The following is a 20100-nucleotide window of genomic DNA, read 5'->3' as shown; positions in this document are numbered from 1 at the left end:
CAAATTATCCAACACAGAACATGAATGTGAGTATAACTTCCTAAGAATATAAATAATGCCCTAGCCAGTTTGGCTCAGTGGATAGAGCGTCGGCCTGTGGACTGAAGGGTCCCAGGTTCGATTCCAGTCAAGGGCATGTACCTTGGTTGTGGGCACATTCCCAATAGGGGGTGTGCAGGAGGCAGCTGGTCGATGTTTCTCTCTCATCGATGTTTCTAACTCTCTATCCCTCTCCCTTCCTCTCTGTAAAAGATCAAAATACATTTTTTAAAAAAGAATATAAATAATACTAAAGAGATACTATTTTTATCCAAATAATTTTATTAACCCTTTCCCCACTTTCAAAAGATTCATGAATTCTTTTTTTCTTACTTCTCTTGTTGACCACAGCTATGACATAATAATTCTATCCTCAAGTAACTCATGCCTTTATATATTGCTGTTTGTAACAATGATACAAGAATAGGTCTATTTAATAAAAGCAGAATAAGCAGTATTGTTCAAAGAAGCAATTTTCTTAATAAAGTTTAAAGCACTTTTGATGAGTCATCAATTAATAACTGAACTAAGTTACACCATATAGTGGGATTAGACATATTACTGAAGCAAAAACATGAATGTAATAAAGCAGAACCGTCTAGAATTACCTTTCAAGAGCTGCTCTTCGTTTTTCTACAAATTCAGTGGATGATAAATCTTCTTTACCCACTTTGACCTTGGTCATGCCTTTGAAAAAAATTGAATGAGACTCATGATTTTATGTTATTATAAAAACAGTCTTTTATAATCATTTCTGCCTAACTTAAAATATACTCTAAATCTGAACTTGAACTAAATTTATAATTAGTATCATACTTTGAGAAATTAAAACTCATGATACAGTAATTCTACTCTGTAAGTATTTATAAATAAAGCATGGGTTGAGCTGTGTCTGTAGTTTTCTGACTATAACCTCTGGATTCCTTATCTGTTATATATTACACTCCTGCTAAACTAAAATGTGTTTACATTTCAATAGGATTCAAATTAGCAAATTTAAGTTCAATTAATATTTTCATTTCTTATTAGTAATAATTAAGGTTCTTTACCGTGTGGACAAGAAAAACAAAAGTGTAACCCATGAATTTGCTAAATATTATCTCTTGCAGATTCTAAGAACATGTTCTTGTATATTTACCATGGCTGTTTTATAATAATCGAAATAACAGCTCTTTCATAGAGATATTTAGAACTCTTCAAATTTAAAAAGTAAAAATCATGTTAACAATTTCTCTATTGGCAATTTCAATTTTAACACTAATATAGAAGATCAGATTTTATTTCTTTTCCTGTTCTTTTTCCTTTCAAAAATCAATTCTGTAGAAATAAAGAACTGATACATGCTACAACATGGATGAACCTCGAAAATATTATGCTAAGTGAAAGAAGCTTGTCACAAAGGAGCAAATATTGTATGATTCCCTTTATATAAAGGAATAGGCAAATAGGCAAATTTATAGAGAAAGAAAATAAATTTGTGATTGCCTATGGCTGGAGGGATGAGGAAGTTAGAGGATGATGGTTAAGGGGTAATAAAACTACTTTAAAATTGATGTGGCGATGTATGGACAACTCTGAATATACTAAAAGCCATTAAATTACATATTTAAATGAATAACTGTATAGCATATGAATTATATCTCAGTAAAGTCATTAAAATCATGTAATTCTTACTCAGGTTGGCATATCTGGTAAATAAACATATCACCTATGAATGTTCTATTTAACTTAATTCCTCTGAAATATAATAGTTTGAAAAGAACACTCAAACATCTATCCTGAATGGACTACATGATATGGGATGTTAATTATTTCACATATTGTTTCCCTGAAAAAAAACCTTACAAAGATACAGTTCTTCTTTTATTTCCTTCAAGAATCATCTGCTCAAGCAATTTCCTACGGGTAATCTCTATAAGCCATTGTGAGGAGACCAAAAAAAAAGCCTTACTCTAACCAGTTACCTTTTAAAACTTTTCAACTTTGTTGCTGTTTTCTAAAAGCTTACTGAAATGCTGTTTTTAAGTCAACTAAGGTTTTATAAAAGTGCAGTAACTGCCGTGTGCTAAAAGACTCCTCTTCTTTCTGTGGCAGTTCTACCTTCCCAGCAAAGAAGTTACTACTCTTACTCCACTACCCCACTATCAGTTTGTTATTTGAAAACCACTTAGTCTTAGTATGTAATTAAAGAATCTCCATACCTTAAATTTTTCTTAGGCAATGTATTCATTTTTACTTTAAAAAAAATTATAAACAATATGAAATTATAAAATGAACATTTTTCTTCTACTTGGTTGGCTGCCAGGAAGCTCAGAGATCAATTTCTAACCCACCTTTAATAACTATTCAGACTTTTGCACACATTTTGAGGGAACTTTATATATTGGCTTCATCTTACTATTTGAAAAATATTTTTCTTACTAAGCTCTTTCTTTATATCTTTTTAAAAATAAACCCTCAAATGTATATTGGACCATTCTACAATCACATAGCATTAGATTTTTTTTTTAAACCAGAAGGTTTTCTATTTTAGGTAAAAAATAAAGGCAAACCATAATTGTACTGAAAAAAACACAACATACTAAATAAAATTAGAAGCAGAACAGAATAACGGTTAAGAATATAAACCCTGGAGTAAGATGGCCATCTGGCATTTAAAACTCAGCTCTGCCTCTTGGTAGCTGTATGACATGAGGCATGTTACCTAGCCTTGATGAACCTTAGCTTCCTTACCTATTCAATAAGCACAATAATAAGTTAACCTAAAGTTGTTGTGAAGATCAAATGAAAATGCACATAAATTATTTAGCACAGTGCTTTAGCACAGTAAACATTCAATGACTGTTAATTATTTCTATAATTTAACTGATAGTCTTACAATTTAATAGACTATCTATGAATAATATGAACATAACTGTGTCACTATCCCCTAGTACCCTTTGAAAGCTATCAAAATCAATGTCAGAAAAGAATGCTCTAAGGATATAATTTCTTAATTCTATTTTGAATTTATATGTGCTATTTATTATACTGCAATCATTTGTGGAAGGTTGAAGATTATTGAGGCAAAATATTAGTTTGAAACACAATAACTTGAATATGAAAATTTAGTTTTTAAATCTTTCCTTTTGGTCAATGTTTAAAGACTACACTAGCATATCTAGCCACCAAAATGAGAGAAATAATTTGTTTTTCCTCTTTTGCTGTATAAAAATAGTTGTACAACTTAAAAGTCAAAGAAAAAACCCAATATTAATAATAAGTAATTTATGATGGATAAAACTTAAGTTCCCTACGTAGATAGCAGAATGCCAGAAGATACCACTGTGGTATTTTAGAGAAGAGGAAAATAAGATTAGTAATTAGATCAAAAGTTCTCAAAGTGTAGTCAGAATACCTGGAAGGTTTCAGAGATACTTTTTTAGGGGAAAGAAGGTAGTGCACAAAAGCCTATTTTTATAAAAATACTAAACTGTTATTTGTCTTTCTTACTCTCATTCTTTCATGAAAGCTTCGTAAGTTTTACAAAGATTATATGTGTTATATCACAACAGGTTGAGTACAGAAGCAGATATGAGAATATCACTATCTTCTATTAAGCCAGAAATTAAAGAAATTTGCAAAGGTGTTGAACAAAAACAAAAAAGCAAGCTGCTCTTATTCATTTTTGTGTTACAAAAATTATTTTTCACAAAAATTTTACTTGTTAACAGGTAATGAAGTTTATTGTTATTTTTAATGAAGTAATAGATACAATTTTAAAACATTCCCATATAATAAATATCAATATATCCCACAAAAGTAAAAGCTCTTTAAGAGTTCTCAATAAATTTGAAGAATATTAAGCTTTGAGGTTAAGAAGTTGAAGAACTGCACTAGATTTTTTTAAAAATGTTTTTATTGATTTTAATTTTTTTTATTTAGTTTAATCCTCACCTGAGGATATTTTTCCATTGATTTTTTAGAGAGAGTGGAAGAGAGAGGGAAAGACAGAGAACTACAGATGTGAGAGAAGCACATCAACTGATTGCCTCCTACACATGCCCTGCCTAGGGCCCGGGTCCAGGAGGAGCCTGCAACCAAGGTACAAGCCCTTGATTGGAATCAAACCCAGAACCCCTTTGTCCCCAGGACAATGCTCTCTCTATCCACTGAGCCAAACCGGCCAGGGCACAACTAGATTTTTGAATTTAAAAAAAAAAAGAGAGAAAAAATATAACAAATCCATTCAAATATATCAGATTTCAAAATCATAAAAGATAAAATTGTCCTTCAAATGCTAGAAAAAAGTAAAATAATAATTTAAAGATTAGAAAAATTCAGTTTAGAATATTTTTCAGAAAAATAATCTTATGTATAAAGAAATATAAAGTAAGGTGCATAAAACCTATGACTGAAAGGATTGAAAAAAAATACTACAAAATTTTGAGAGATGACATGTCTTAATGGTGAGACAATAGAGGTTCTCCTCTTTTGTAATTTTCTGCATATTCTTAATTTATTATTTTGTATAAATAACAATGTTTTTAAACATTATATTGAGGTTATGAAATAAACTGCGTTTAAATAGCGAGGCTAGATCAAATCTTTTTGAACAATATATAGCTGAGAGCCAAACATCCCTTAGAAAACATTATTGATATGCTAGTAACAGTAAACTGAGTGTTACTCAGTAATATGGAACTCCAATGACCCTAAAAGGGGTTTTAAATTGTTTTCAACTTGGCAAATTCTGACCCAATATTAACATCATTGTATTAGCTTATACAATCTTTGGTTGATGAATAATTGTCATAAATGGAATATTTAAATTCAGTATTTTTACATATTATGAGATGTCATGATAGCGAATGATCATGGAATCTACAAATTTATAGTTATAATTAAAATAGTAACAGTAACAAATAAAAGTTATTTTTTTTAATTCACACTTACCTACTATACTCTTTTCTGGAGCTGGTGGTACAATATAACCGACATGTAAATACTTGTTTGCTAACTTGCTATGCAAACCAAGAAAGTCACTAAATCTTCTTTTAACTGAAAATTCATTCTTACTGAACATGGAAAGAGAAGTCTACAAGTGAAAAAGAGGTATTTCAAATTCTAAATACTGAGCAATTATTCAGAAGTCAATGTCATATATAATTGTGAACATGCATGTGTATACATCCACTGGTCTACTTTATAAAAGAATCCAGAGTAGCTAATTTGGCATACAAATTGCTAACAAACGAAAAAAACCTAAATCATAGGTGTTTTTTATAGAATCTCAAGGGAACAGAAAATATTTGCTTTATTCATCTCATTGACTCTACTTATATTTATGCTAATAATTCTTAAATCTTTAACCTTACCTAGATCTCCTCTGAGCTTCAGTCCAACATATTGGAACGCTCAAGGAACACCTCCACTTAAATCTCACTGCTACCTCAAATTCACCATATTTTCCCCTCCTGGAACTTGTTTACTATTATACCTTAGTGTTTGGAAAATAGCCTGACCCTATGGTGTTTAATAAATATCTGTTCAATGAATTAACAAATCTCACCCCTGTCCACACAGTGTTCCTCCACTTGTGCTGTCTTTTCTTCAGGATCCCTCCCTCATGCCTTACATCCAAGCCCTATAGATTCTACCTCCTACACAACTCAAGAAACCTTTTATTTCACTCACCCCCCGAACCAATTCCTTATGTAAAGTGTTACTTCTCATGGCTAGGATTCCTACAGACCATCTCTCTTCTTTTTAAGACTTAAAGACCTACAATCCTTTTTAAAATTGCAATGGCACCCTAGCTGGTTTGGCTCAGTGGATAGAGCATCAGCCTGCGCACTGAAGGGTCCTGGGTTCCATTCCAGTCAAGGGCACATGCCCTAGTTGTGGGCTGGATCCCCAGTAGGGGTGTGCAGGAGGCAGCGATCAATGATTCTCTCTCATCACTGATGTTTCTATCTCTCTTCCTCTCTGAAGTCAATCAAAATATATTTTTTTAAAAATTGCAATGGTCTCTTAATTAGAAATCCTGACCTCTGCTTTGACACTCCCAATTCATACTGAGTCTCAGAGTTCTTTCTAAATCAAAAATCTAATTGTGCTATACTCTTATTTCAATCTCTTCAATGGCTCTCCATTATCCTCAGGATGAAGTTCAAATTCCTTACGGTGGCTGTTTATAATATAGGGAGGCTTATTGCTACACAATTCAATCAGGTACCACTTCTTGCAGATCCTAGAAGATACAATGCTTTCTTGACTTCTGGCTTTTACACAAGCAAATTCCTTTGCCTGGAACATGCTATTCTCATTTCTTCCTCCTATCTTTGTCTAATTAGGTCCCTTCCTGCATATTTTCATAGAATCTACCAAACCACTCACAACTCAATGTAACAACCTATTTGCAATCTTTACTGGATGGTCACCTTGGTAAAAAAAAAAAGGAGGATCACTTACACCTTAATCACCCTTGTACTATACTTAGAGGACTATTATTTTTTAAAGAAGCAAAAGACTCACCTTTGTTGTTACTCTATATGCCATGTAAGCATTCATGCCATCACCTATAAGAAAAGCCAAATAATACTATTAAAAAAACATGAACTTAAGCACACACACACAAATGTAACTAAATGTGTGAGATAATGTGATTAACTTCACTGTGCTAATTTCATAATGTATATATACATTAAATCATCATCATCCTAAATATACACTATTTTTATTTATTAATTAGACCTCAATGAAGCTAAGAAAAAAATAAATAAATAAAAATAAGAAGCAAAAGTCCCCCAAAGCTTAAAAATGAAAGTACCATTTAACACTGTAACAATGTATTTATTAACCAAGCTAATTTTCAAAAAAGAAGCAAGTAAAAAATATAATAAATACTGACTCACCAACTTTCTCTGGATCTGATACACCAATTTCTATATCAAAAATATCTCCATTTGCTTCTTCTTCAATCTAGAAAAGATTTTTTTTTTGGTGTTAAAGATTCCAATTTATATTATTGTCATAACACTAATCACTATAATTTTTATCATCTTTTACTAAGGTCACTGTCTCACCAATCAATTTAAAAAGCCATTCAGAGTTGGTTTGGCTCAGCGGATAGAGCAGCCGTGGGCAAACTACGGCCCGCAGGCCGGATCCGGCCCGTTCAGCTGTTCTATCCGGCCCGCTGAGCCGAAAGAGCAGAGGGTTCTCTTGCTCTCCCCTCCGCTCCTTCACCAGCAGCAGTGTTAACATGGCAACATCAGGAAACACGGCCACAGCTCCTTCTTCTGACTCCAGTTTAAGAACCCATTGTGGCCCTCGAGTCAAAAAGTTTGCCCACCCGTGGGATAGAGCGTCGGCCTGTGGCCTGAAGAGTCCCTGGTTTCATTCTGGTCAAGGACACATACCAGGGTTGGGGGCTCAATCTACGAAGGGGGCATGCAGGAGGCAGCCAGTCAATGATTCTCTCTCAGCATTGATGTTTCTATCTCCCTCTCCCTCTTCTTTCCTCTCTGAAATCAATTAAAAAAAAAATTTAAAAAATTAAAAAGCCATTCAGCACTCCATTTATAAAAAATAAAAGCTTTCGTATTTCCTGACTATGTAAAAACACATACACACAAAGAAATAGAAAAAGGATCATTTGGAAAAGTAAAACAAAATCTTGTGTTCTTGTAACTCCTTACATGAAGAAAAACCATTTTAGTCTTCTGTAGGGATACTGTGGGTTTTTTTTCTATATATCAAATCTTCAGACTCAGGTTATTAAATTTAGGTTCTTCATTATTTGTAATAGTATTTTTCAGTTGTATCTATTCTTTAATAAGCAGCAAGTAGCCATTACTTTTGCCAGTAGATTATTAGATATTTACAGAAATTATTATACTAATAAGCAACTTTAGCATCTGGTTTCTTTAATTACATAGTAAACACATGTTCTTAAAGCCAATGAAAGCACTATAAGCTCACTGAAAAAAAACAGTAAGAAAAATGATAATACTATGAGACTACAGAAGTACTTTTTAATGGCATTTAAAATAAAAAATCCTAATAGCAACTCTGCAGGAAAGTTTTATTATTGTTAAATATTGCTAATTTTTAAAGCAATATTAAAGTCTAAGACCATCTAAAAGAAAAGTATTTTAACTATAATCTTTTTATTTCAAGGTTGTACTCTTATAGTTTTAAAAGCTGTATTTGAAATGTAGTATATATGAAGTATATAACTCCTAAGTGTACAGTTCAATAACTTTCACAAAGTAAACCTAGATCAAGAAACAAACAGTATCATTATACACCAATGGCCCTCTTATGCTTCCTCTCCAGTCAGAACCTATCCTCCAACCTGCCAACGTAACTAATATTAATTGCATGCTTTTATCAAATAAAATTGCTCAAAATATCACTTTGTTTTAATTAAGTTTCAAAGCACTTTCATACATTATCTTACTTGATTAACACAGGAACCTTGAGAGGCACAGATCATCACACGATCCCAAATTACAAACTCCTTGCCTTAAGAAGGAAAGTGGTTTTGCCCGGGTCGGTTAGAGCATTGTTCCATGCACCAAAAAGGTTGCAGGTTCAATTCCTGGTCAGGGCACAAACCCAGGTTGTGGGTTCGATCTCCAGTCGGTTGCATATGGAAGGCAACTGATGGATGTTTCTCTCTCACATTAATGTTTCTCTCTCTCTCTTCAAAAGATATCCTCAGGTGAGGATTAAAAAATAAAAAATAAAAAATAAGGAAAGTGATTTGCCCAAGTTACTGGATTAAAAAGCTAAGTCACTAGACTCTTTAGTCCAATGTTCTTTTCCCAAAATGTCTATACAGCTTTATTAGAAATGACTAACAGGAGAGTGATGTTGGGTGGAGAACAAAAAACTTAATAGTTACATATTAATTTAGAATACAAAATCTTTCCATACCTCTTCCCTAGATCTATCAAAGATCACAGGAGCAGACATACTCTTTGATTCAATTCTGGGAGCAATGAGTGTAGTAGGGGTCACAGGTGTGACTGCAGGAGAAGGTTCAGAGGAGATGATAGGTTCCCTTTCCGGACTGTCCAGAGAAACTTCTTCTGTGGCTTCTAGATACAAATTAAACAAGTCAGTTAAGGACACTGGTAACAAAACCCCAATAGTCTAGATAGCAGTTAATGAATTATGAAAAATCCAAAATAATAAAAGGGTAATGTGCAAATCGACTGAACGGCGGAACGACCGGTCGTTATGATGTGCACTGACCACCAGGGGACAGATGCTCAATGCAGGAGCTGCCCCCTGGTGGTCAGTGCACTCCCACAGGGGGAGTACCACTCAGCCAGAAGCCGGGCTCATGGCTGGGGAGCGTAGCGGTGGTGGGAGCCTCTCCCACCTCTGTGGCAGCGCTAAGGACCCCTTGGAGTATGTCCGACTGCCTGCTTAGGCCCACTCCCTGGGCTGTCGGACATTCCCCGAGGAGGTCCCAAGAGGGTGCAGGCCGGGTAAGGGGACCCCCCCCCCCCAGTGCACAAATGTTGTGCACCGGGCCTCTAGTATTTTATACTTCCCACAAATAAATACCAAAATGTAATTTATAAATAATTGTTATAATTTCATGAATCCTTCTTTAGTTGTCTATCAAAACTCTAAAACCAACAGTGACTTTGTTGATTTTAGGAACAATTCCAGCAAAGTGAGCTTAAATATCTATACATAATCATCTAGTGGTAGGAATAAAGCTAGTAGGAAAGCAAATGATGTGGATAATTCCACCATCATTTGTGTTTAGATTTGTAATATATCTTATACTTGTGGTAATTTACCTTCCAAAATCTTTTATTCAGACTAACATTGATTATTTTATATACATATATAAACACAAACTTTATGGCAGAAAGCTGCCCAGAAATATCCCAACTGGGATTAAAAATTTGTTACAGGGAGAACCAAGATGGCGGCATAGGTTAACGCCGGAGTTTGCTGCTTTGAACAACTACTTCAAAAGTGAAACCAAAAAACGGAAGGGACATCACCCAGAACCACAGGAACGCTGGCTGAGTGGAAGTCCTACAACTAGGAGGAAAGAGAAATGCATACGGACACTCAGAGGAGGCGCAGTGCTGAAGTCAAATTCTGAGGTGCGGAGTGCGCGGAGCGGGCTGGCGGCGGAGGGCGCAGTTGGCGTTTTCAATCGGGAGGGAGTCCCAGACTCTGAGCTCCAGATACAGGCGAGTCTTTAGGGACCCAGACTCAAACGGGAGAAGCGGGACTGTCTGGCTTCGGTCAGAGCGAGTGCAGCTTTCTCTCTGAGCTTTGCAGCGGGTGCTGGGACTCAGAGAGGCAGAGCCCCTGGGGACAGGACTGAGAGCCGCCATAACTGCTCTCTCCGGCCCACCCTGTTGATCCTGTGTGACCCGCCCCGCCCAAGCCCTGCACACAGGCATTTGCCGGATAGCCTCAGGCAAACGCCAGATTAGCACCTCCCTAGAGGACAGAAGTTCTCTCACTGCTGACACAGCCGATTCTCATAGCCACTTGGCCTGGAGGTCAAACCCTCCCTGGAATTAGCTACAACAATCAAGATTTAACTATAAGACTGCGAACAAAGACCACTAGGGGGTGCACCAAGGAAGCATAACAAAATGCGGAGACAAAGAAACAGGACAAAATTGTCAATGGAAGATATAGAGTTCAGAACCACACTTTTAAGGTCTCTCAAGAACTGTTTAGAAGCCGCCGATAAACTTAATGAGATCTACAAGAAAACTAATAAGACCCTCGATCTTATATTGGGGAACCAACTAGAAATTAAGCATACAAGGACTGAAATAACGAATATTATACAGACTCCCGACAGCAGACCAGAGGAGCGCAAGAATCAAGTCAATGATTTGAAATGCGAGGAAGCAAAAAACACCCAACCGGAAAAGCAAAATGAAAAAAGAATCCAAAAATGCGAGGATAGTGTAAGGAGCCTCTGGGACAGCTTCAAGCGTACCAACATCAGAATTATAGGGGTGCCAGAAGATGAGAGAGAGCAAGATATTGAAAACCTATTTGAAGAAATAATGACAGAAAACTTCCCCCGCCTGGTGAAAGAAATGGACTTACAGGTCCAAGAAGCGCGGAGAACCCCAAACAAAAGGAATCCAAAGAGGACCACACCAAGACACATCATCATTAAAATGCCAAGAGCAAAAGATAAAGAGAGAATCTTAAAAACAGCAAGAGAAAGAAACTCAGTTACCTACAAGGGAATACCCATACGACTGTCAGCTGATTTCTCAACAGAAACTTTGCAGGCCAGAAGGGAGTGGCAAGAAATATTCAAAGTGATGAATACCAACAACCTACAACCAAGATTACTTTATCCAGCAAAGCTATCATTCAGAATTGAAGGTCAGATAAAGAGCTTCACAGATAAGGAAAAGCTAAAGGAGTTCATCACCACCAAACCAGGATTATATGAAATGCTGAAAGGTATCCTTTAAGAAGAGGAAGAGGAAGAAAAAGGTAAACATACAAATTATGAACAACAAATATGCATCTATCAACAAGTGAATCTAAGAATCAAGTGAATAAATAATCTGATGAACAGAATGAACTGTTGATTATAATAGAATCAGGGACATAGAAAGGGAATGGACTGACTATTCCTGGGGGGGAAAGGGGTGTGGGAGATGCGGGAAGAGACTGGACAAAAATCGTGCACCTATGGATGAGGACAGTGGGTGGGGAGTGAGGGCGGAGGGTGGGGCGGGAACTGGGAGGAGGGGAGTTATGGGGGGAAAAAAAAGAGGAACAAATGTAATAATCTGAACAATAGTAAAGATACAAATTATGAACAACAAATATGCATCTATCAACAAGTGAATCTAAGAATCAAGTGAACAAATAATCTGGTGATCATAATAGAATCAGGGACATAGAAAGGGAATGGACTGACTATTCCTGGGGGGGAAAGGGGTGTGGGAGATGCGGGAAGAGACTGGACAAAAATCGTGCACCTATGGATGAGGACAGTGGGTGGGGAGTGAGGGCGGAGGGTGGGGCGGGAACTGGGAGGAGGGGAGTTATGGGGGGAAAAAGGAGGAACAAATGTAATAATCTGAACAATAAAGATTTAATTAAAAAAAAAAATAAAGTTTTCCATTGTGTGGCTGCATAGTAAAAAAAAAAAAAAAAAAAAAAAAAAAAAAAAAAATTTGTTACAGAAAATTCTTTACAGATAGTAATCTAAAGCAATTAACTGCTAAAGATTACTGGATATTAGAATACATAAATATGACACAAAGCAAATAGGTGTTTAGATTTTAATTTAAAATGTTCACTTAAAAAATCTGAAATTAAATGTATTTAAAGCCAAATCAACAAATGACCTATAAGCTATGTAACACTGTGCTAGATGCAATGTAGAAACGCAAAAAAATGTAAAATATCATACCTGCCCTCAGGGAGTTTATAATCTAGTTGGGAAAATAAAACATAAGCATGTGGAATGTTAAATAATAATAAAAAGTAATAAAAGTGAATAAAAAAAGAATGTTACAAGACATTTAATTGCTATATGAATTATAGAACAAAGACTAAAATCTGAGCTGAGATGGGAGACAATACTTTAGGGTATGGAAAATCAGGAACAGTTTACAAAACTGATCAGAGAAGATTTGGATGGGTAGTGCTCCATAAAAATGAATAGCATAAGTAAAAAGCAAAGCCATAAAAATGAAAATTACAATTAGTGGCCAGGACTGCAAGGAAAATAAGATCAGACCACTTGTTTCTAACTGTAGGTTCTTAGATTCCTAGAGGTTTGAGAAGGTAATAATGGCAATCTGTGAGCCATTTTAATTTGAACACCTCAAAAAGCATACTAGAAATAAGGTATATGTGTTAACATTTAAATGTAAACAACTTGCATTTTATCAATCTACTCTTACTGGTTATCTCATGTTGATGAGATCTTTATTTAGCATTGCTCTCTTTATTTTTTATATTAAAAATAAAAATAATATGCCGAAACCAGTTTGGCTCAGTGGATAGAGCGTCAGCCTGCGGACTGAGAGGTCCCGGGTTCGATTCCGGTCAAGGGCATGTACCTGGGTTGCGGGCACATCCCCAATGGGGGATGTGCAAGAGGCAGCTGATCGGTGTTTCTCTCTCATCGATGTTTCTAACTCTCTCTATCTCTCTCCCTTCCTCTCTGTGAAAAATCAATAAAATATATTTTTTTAAAAAAATAATAATAATCAAAATCCTTCAAACTATGGTAACCAGAGGAAGAAAATAGACTATAGATGTTGAATACACTATAGATGACCCTAACATAACAAATTAAAATCTTACATGCAACTTCAGGCTGTTAAGATTGCTAATATTTATTCTTTTTTTTTTAAATGAAACTAATAAGTAGTAAATATAAGAAAGAAAGGAAGCAATATCAAAGATAAGAGGTGTAAGAGCTTTAATAATCAAACAAGTAAAACAACAAGCAGCAAACAAAACAAAATAAAAAAATCAAAATTCTCTGAAGGAGGTACTGTTACCAGCAACAAACCCATAGACAAAAAACTGTGAAAGACATTGTAACTTTATTAAGATATCAGTGCAGGTAATTCAAAGTCATTTTAACTTTCCAATCATATTTTACTTCACTGATAAATCAGGTTTTTGTATTTTTTGTACAGACTCTGATAAGCTGTTTCATAAACAAAATAAAAACTAAATATGATCTAAGTAACTAAAATGGAGGGGGAAAATAGAAATAGATACAAACCTAGGTTTAGCATGCTAATACATAGTCTACCTTAAATTCCTTCATGAGTTTTTTTTTTTAATTAAAAGTAAAGTAACATGCTATATATTCATGAAGTTTAATTTAATTTAAAACAGACCTAAAGGTTCCAGAAGATGCCCCATAGGTACTAAGTATAAAGATTAACTTTTCTTTGGAAGAGATACTTTGAGGACAACCACAAATATCAGCTAAGTAACAGTTTAAACATATGATTGACACCAGAGAATTTTTAAACAAAGGAATACTCATTAAACTTACAATTGGTATTATTTGATAAAAAAAAAAAAAAAAGAAAGAAAGAAAAGAAATAAGCTAAGTAATCTGGCAGAAACAAGTTCTAAAAGTCTAAGACAATTCCAATATGCACACCCTCACTTACTCCTCTAGGAGTATGTATGCTCAGTGAAGTACAGTGCAGGATGTAACAAATGGTGGAGAGGGGCTCTGAAGCCAACCTTATTTGGTGAGCACTCTCTAAGTTAACAATAGTAACATACACATTTGAACTTTTACTGATACCACTTCTGACATAACTAATATTTGAAATGCTACATAAAATGCATCAGCATACATACCAATATAATCTAATCCCCTTATGGTTTAAAAATCAAAATGGCTAAATCACTACAACAATATCTATATTCTCTCCTCTGATATAGGAGAAATAAATTAAGTACATGGTCTTATTACTGAACAATAGTTTTCACCATTCTGGTAACATTGCTACTCTCTATTATCGTTTCCTAGAACCAAACTCCTCTATAGAAGGGGGAAATGAATGATATATCTACTTAAAGTCTTCACAAATAAGATGCAAGTGTAGTATTAACTCATTCATATAAAAATGATCAGATTATGACATGCAGCTGAGTTTAAGAAAAAAGATAAAGCATAAAAAGTGTTTGCAAATAACAAAGGAAACATAACTATGTTTAGTGTTTAGTCCCTATTTCTCTCTTTTCTTTTAAAACAAACATGGGTATTGACCATATTTGTATCACAATATTTAGTACTAGAGGCCTGGTGCACAAAATTCGTGCACGGGAGGGGGGTGTTCCTCTCAGCCCGGCCTGCACTCTCTCCTATCCAGGACTCCTCAGGGGATGTTTGACTGCCTCTCGCAATCCGGGACCGCAGGCTCCTAACCACTCACCTGCTTGCCTGCCTGGTCACCCCTAACCACCTCTGCCTGCCTGCCTGATCGCCCCTAACGGCCTCTGCCTCGCCCTGCACCCGGGACCCAGGATTCCCTCCTCTGGCTGGTTGCAGGCACCTGGAAACGGGCTTCCCTCCCTCTGGCTTGCCGCAGGTACCCAGGACCTGGGCCGGCCACAGTCACAGGGGACTGAGGGCGGGCGGCTTTGCCTGAGCCACAGCTGCAGGTACAAACATTGGCGCCCGGGACCGTGGGGCGGGCAGCTTGTCCCTCTCCCAGGCTGCAAGTGCAGCCGCTGGCACCTGGGACCGGGGAGCAGGCGGCTTGTCCCTCTCCCAGGCCGCAGCCTCGCTGGTTCCCATTCCTCTCTTGTGAGCTCATTTGTGCCTGGCTGGTCCCCATTCCTCTCTCCCTAGTGTTGAGTGTCTGAGCCGTTACGGTGTGATGATGTGACAACCATTTGCATACTAGCTCTTTATTATATAGGATAGACTTGCTAGACAGACTAAAACATAAAAAAAGATTTTTCTAATAAAGTTAAGTGGGCAAATAAATATCACTGTTTAGTCCTCATGTGGCAAACTGCACACTCCAAAAAATCCAAAATCCTCGTTCCTTGTGCTCATGTGTATGCGCGTGTACACACACACACACACACACACACACACACACACAGTTCTGTTGTTCTAGTTTCAGCATTTTATGTGACTTTAAGGTAAAAGAGTCTTTAACAAAATGGGTAATACAAAACTTCTATACATGGCCCAATATTAGAAAAGGAATACACTCAATTTTAGATTAATACTACCTATTTTAGTAGAGAAAGGAGTCAACTTTTAGAACAAAACAAATGCTATGAAAAAGCTTTTAAGGACTCCCTGGGAAAAGTCTATGAAAGGAAAGAAACAAAAGAACATTACAACTTTATTTAACTATGATTTTTCTCTAAGTTGTTAGGTAGCTATAAAAAGGGAGGGATATGATTGGTATCTTAGGTAATAAAAGGCTAATATGCAAATCAACTGAATGGCAGAATGACCAGTCGCTATGATGCGCACTGACCACCAGGGGGCAGACGCTCAATGCAGGAGCTGCCCCTGATGGTCTGTGTTCCCACAGGGGGAGTGCCACTCAGCCAGAAGCCAGGATCACTGCTGGCGAGCACAGCGGTGGTGGTGGGAGCCTCTCCTACCTCTGCAGCAGCGCTAAGGATGTCTGACTGCCAGCTTATGTCTTCTCCCCATGGGGAGCAGGCCAAAGCCATCAGTCAGACATCCCCCGAGGGTGCCTGGATTGTGAAAGGGCGCAGGCCATGCTAAGGGACCCCCGCCCCCGAGTGCATGAATTTTGTGCACTGGACCTCTAGTTTGGTATAATATTTTAAATTTTCTGACATGCTAAAATACATAAATTCATTTACAGTGAACACTTTTTTTTATTTTTTTCACTATCTTGGATACTTCATATAAGTGGAATCATGCAGAATTTGCACTGCAACTGGCTTCTTTCTTTCTTTCTTTTTTAAAAAAATGCATTTGTATTGATTACAGAGAAGGGAGGAGAGATGGAAACATCAATGAGAGAGAATCATTGATCGGCTACCTCCTGCATGCCCCCCACTGGGGATCAAGCCCTCAACCTAGGCATGTGCCCTTGACCGGCATAGAACCTGGGACCCATCAGTCCGTAGATCAACGCTCTATCCACTGAACCAAACCAGCTAGGGCTACAGAGAAAACTTTTCATGGAGCTAACCAATCAAGAACTTATATAGATCTTTGTGATTGAGGACTCTATCTTCAACATAATTGTATAAAAAATTCAGAATGGCCCTAGCCGGTTTGGCTCAGTGGATAGAGCATCGGCCTGCGGACTTAAGGGTCCCGGGTTCGATTCCGGTCAAGGGCATGTACTTGGTTGCGGGCACAACCCGGGTGGGGAGTGTGCAGGAGGCAGCTGATCAGTGTTTCTCTCTCATTGATGTTTCTAACTCTCTATTCCTCTCTGTAAAAAATCAATAAAATATATTTTTTTAAAAAATTCAGAATGGTTTGAATATTCAAATACTATAAAAGTTAAGGACATAATATTAAATTTTAACTCAATGAAGGCCAGTTCAAGTAAATTAAACTGTTCAACACACATAGTTACTATTTTAAAATGTTGTGTCATTCTTCTAAGGATTTGGCTTTTTAATATCCAAACATTAAATTGTACTTAAATTTTAATTTTTAAGCACAACATTGTTTTGAAGAGAGTCCAATTTTTTTAAAGGTAGAATGAACTACACCAAATCCTGACCTCGTATCAAAATTCAATTCTTCAAACATCAACTTACTCATCTAAAATTGAATCAAAATGCAAGAGGTGGTAAATACTGATGTATTAAAACAGATTTTAAGTATATATATATATATATACTGTAAATTAAGTAATTTTTAAATCCAGAGTTTAATGTTGGTTTGTGACAACATGTAATTAATAAAAAGTATAATCACCACTATTTCTCAAAATATGAATGACACAACTATTAGTTTTTACTCTGAACTTTGATCAAAACAATGAAATTACAATGGGATTTATTAAAACCAGAAAAATATCACAATTTTGCTTCTCAACAGTTTATATTTTTCACAAAGTTATCTAACTAGAAATTTCTTATCCATCTAGTAGTTAATAAGAAAAGCTACCGCTAACATTTTACACAAAATTTTAATTTTGCTTTATAGAATACATTCTAACAGGATACACACTACAATTGCCTATTATTAAAATAAACAAAGATAGTCACAATTACCTGCAAAAAGATCTTCTGTGTCATCCTCTAGCACAACTTCTGCAGGTTTTGGACCATTGGAGTTTGTACTAACATCTTCTGTAAGAAGACTAATTGGTTCTGGAGAAGATGGAATCGACTGTGAAAAAAAAGAAAAAACAACCAGTAATACATAATGGATTGGCATGTTTATCTGTTATAATTATGTCTCTATACATTATAGAACTAGGACACTCCCTTGATAGAAAGGGGAGCAAGAACAAGCACAGTTATTTATAGTTCCTCCTCTGAGGGTAAGAATGAACCCAAAACACATTCTTACTCATCTTCTCTCTTTTTCTAATAAAAAGTCACTTAAAATTGAAAAACGAAAATCTTTTCTAGTTACCCCTTTTGAGATACAAATTTTTCATGTTGTATTATAATTAACAAAAACAAAATTTAATGCTTTGGTCATATATAATAAAATTGATTAGTATGTAATAGTCAAAACCAAATCTTGAAAACATGTTATAATTGTAAGAAGTTCAAAATGCTGCTTTATTATAAGATGAAGATTTAATACTAGTTGAATTAAGATTACTATTAGTCTAAAATTATGTCCTCTCCCAAAAAATTTAAATTTTAATTCAGCTAAGGGACTATTTCTATACTTCTTAACCTTAAAGTATAATGACCAATATAATGGAATCTAGATTGTAAAGCTTTCAGCTTTATTATAGTTTTCTTATAACATTTAAAAGCAATACTCTTCAAAAATAACATAACATAACATAACATAACATAACATAACATAACATAACATAACATAACAACATAACATGTCAAAAGTGCACAGCTAGCCCTGGCATGTATGGCTCACTTGTTTGGAGCATCATCACATACATCAAAAAGGTCATGGGTTCCATTCCTGGTTCCACATACCCAGGTTGTGGGTTCAATCCCTGTTTGGGGTGCATGCGAGAGGCAACCAATAGATGTTTCTCTCTCTTTCCCCCTCCCCCTCTAAAATCAGTAAAAGCATGTCCTCGGGTGAAGGGTTAAAAAAAAGTGCACAGCTAGGTATTTTCACAAGCCCAACGTCCCTGTGTAACCAGCACCTACATCAAGAAAGAGAACATTATCATCAAACCCAGAAGCTCTGCTCATACTCCCTTCCACTCTTCACCCTTTCCCTACATAGGTTTCTACCAGCATGGATTAGTTTTTCCTGTTTCTGCTCTTCATAAAATGTAACCGTACAGAATATATTCTTTTGTGTTTGGTTTTGTTCTTAATGTTATGTATATGAGATTCTTCTACACTGTTGTATGTAGTAATAGATTACTCATTCTTGTTGCTGTAAAATATTCAATGGTATGAATATACAATTAATCCATTCTACTATTGATGGGCCTTTGAATGGCTATCAGTTTTTATAACTATCAATAATGTATGAACTTTCTAATACATACACACACCCACAACCACACACACATCTATCTTTTAGCAAACATGGGAACAAATTTCTGTTTAGTATGTACCTAGGAGTTACGGAATAGCTGAATCATTAAACAATCTTCTAACATGGTTATATAATTTATATTCCCACAAGCAAAATATGAAAATTTCAGTTACTCCTTGTCAATGCTTTGACATAGTCCATCTTTTTCATTTTAGCTATTATGCCAGGTGCAAAGTGTATTTTACTGTGGTTTGAATTTTCATTTCCCCGATGAATAATGATGCTCAGCCATTTTTCATATGTTTAATGGTCATTTGAATATCCTCTTTTGAAGGGTCTCTTCAAGTATTTTGCCCATTGTTCTTACTGATTTGTAGGCATTCTTTATATGTTCTGGATAAAAGTTCTTAGTCATGTCAGACATATACTGCAAATATTTTTTCCCCAGTATATGTCACTTTCTTAATGGTAGATTTTAAGGAATAGAAGATCTTAATTTTAGTAAGGGTAAATTATCTATTTTTTTCTTTATAATTAGTAAACCTTTTATACAATGAATAATCTTTTGAGCCCACCACTCCTAAGTCATACTATTTTATCATCAGCTTCTAAAGTAAATTGTCCTCTATGACATGAGAGCATTTCTTCAGAGCTTTAAAAATTTCAATTCTTTATTGGAAAATTGAAAGGAGAGGCTTTCTTTGCTTTCAGGAGCTTATTCTTACACACTCAAACTCTCACAAAGGTGGGCCTCCTTTACCTAGCCATTTTCACTTGAAGGAATTTAAAAACAAATAAACTAAAACATTACTTCTGAAAGATGTTCAGACAACCTCAATTCTAGCTATGTCTGGGAAGGTGATTGGCCTATATGCTCCCACGGAATATCTACTTGTCTTATCACA

The 20100-nt window shown here is 35.7% G+C and overlaps 1 protein-coding gene across 4 annotated transcripts in view; it reads right to left on the bottom strand.

The window, feature by feature from the left end:
- The window catches only part of SNX2 (sorting nexin 2), a 51214-nt gene that overhangs the window by 21030 nt on the left and 10084 nt on the right, over positions 1-20100 (bottom strand). For all 4 annotated transcript variants that reach the window (XM_036308438.1, XM_036308439.1, XM_036308440.1 and 1 more), the window contains 6 exons: positions 17773-17890; positions 8965-9128; positions 6936-7002; positions 6556-6599; positions 4975-5116; positions 648-726 (listed from right to left, as the gene is read on the bottom strand). In XM_036308438.1, the coding sequence (XP_036164331.1) occupies positions 648-726; positions 4975-5116; positions 6556-6599; positions 6936-7002; positions 8965-9128; positions 17773-17890 (614 nt within the window). The remainder of the gene's footprint in view (positions 1-647; positions 727-4974; positions 5117-6555; positions 6600-6935; positions 7003-8964; positions 9129-17772; positions 17891-20100) is intronic.

Source organism: Myotis myotis, unplaced genomic scaffold, assembly GCF_014108235.1.
Source record: "Myotis myotis isolate mMyoMyo1 unplaced genomic scaffold, mMyoMyo1.p scaffold_m19_p_5, whole genome shotgun sequence".
Classification (NCBI taxonomy): Eukaryota; Metazoa; Chordata; class Mammalia; order Chiroptera; family Vespertilionidae; genus Myotis; species Myotis myotis.
This window is presented reverse-complemented; position numbering and strand designations above follow the sequence as displayed.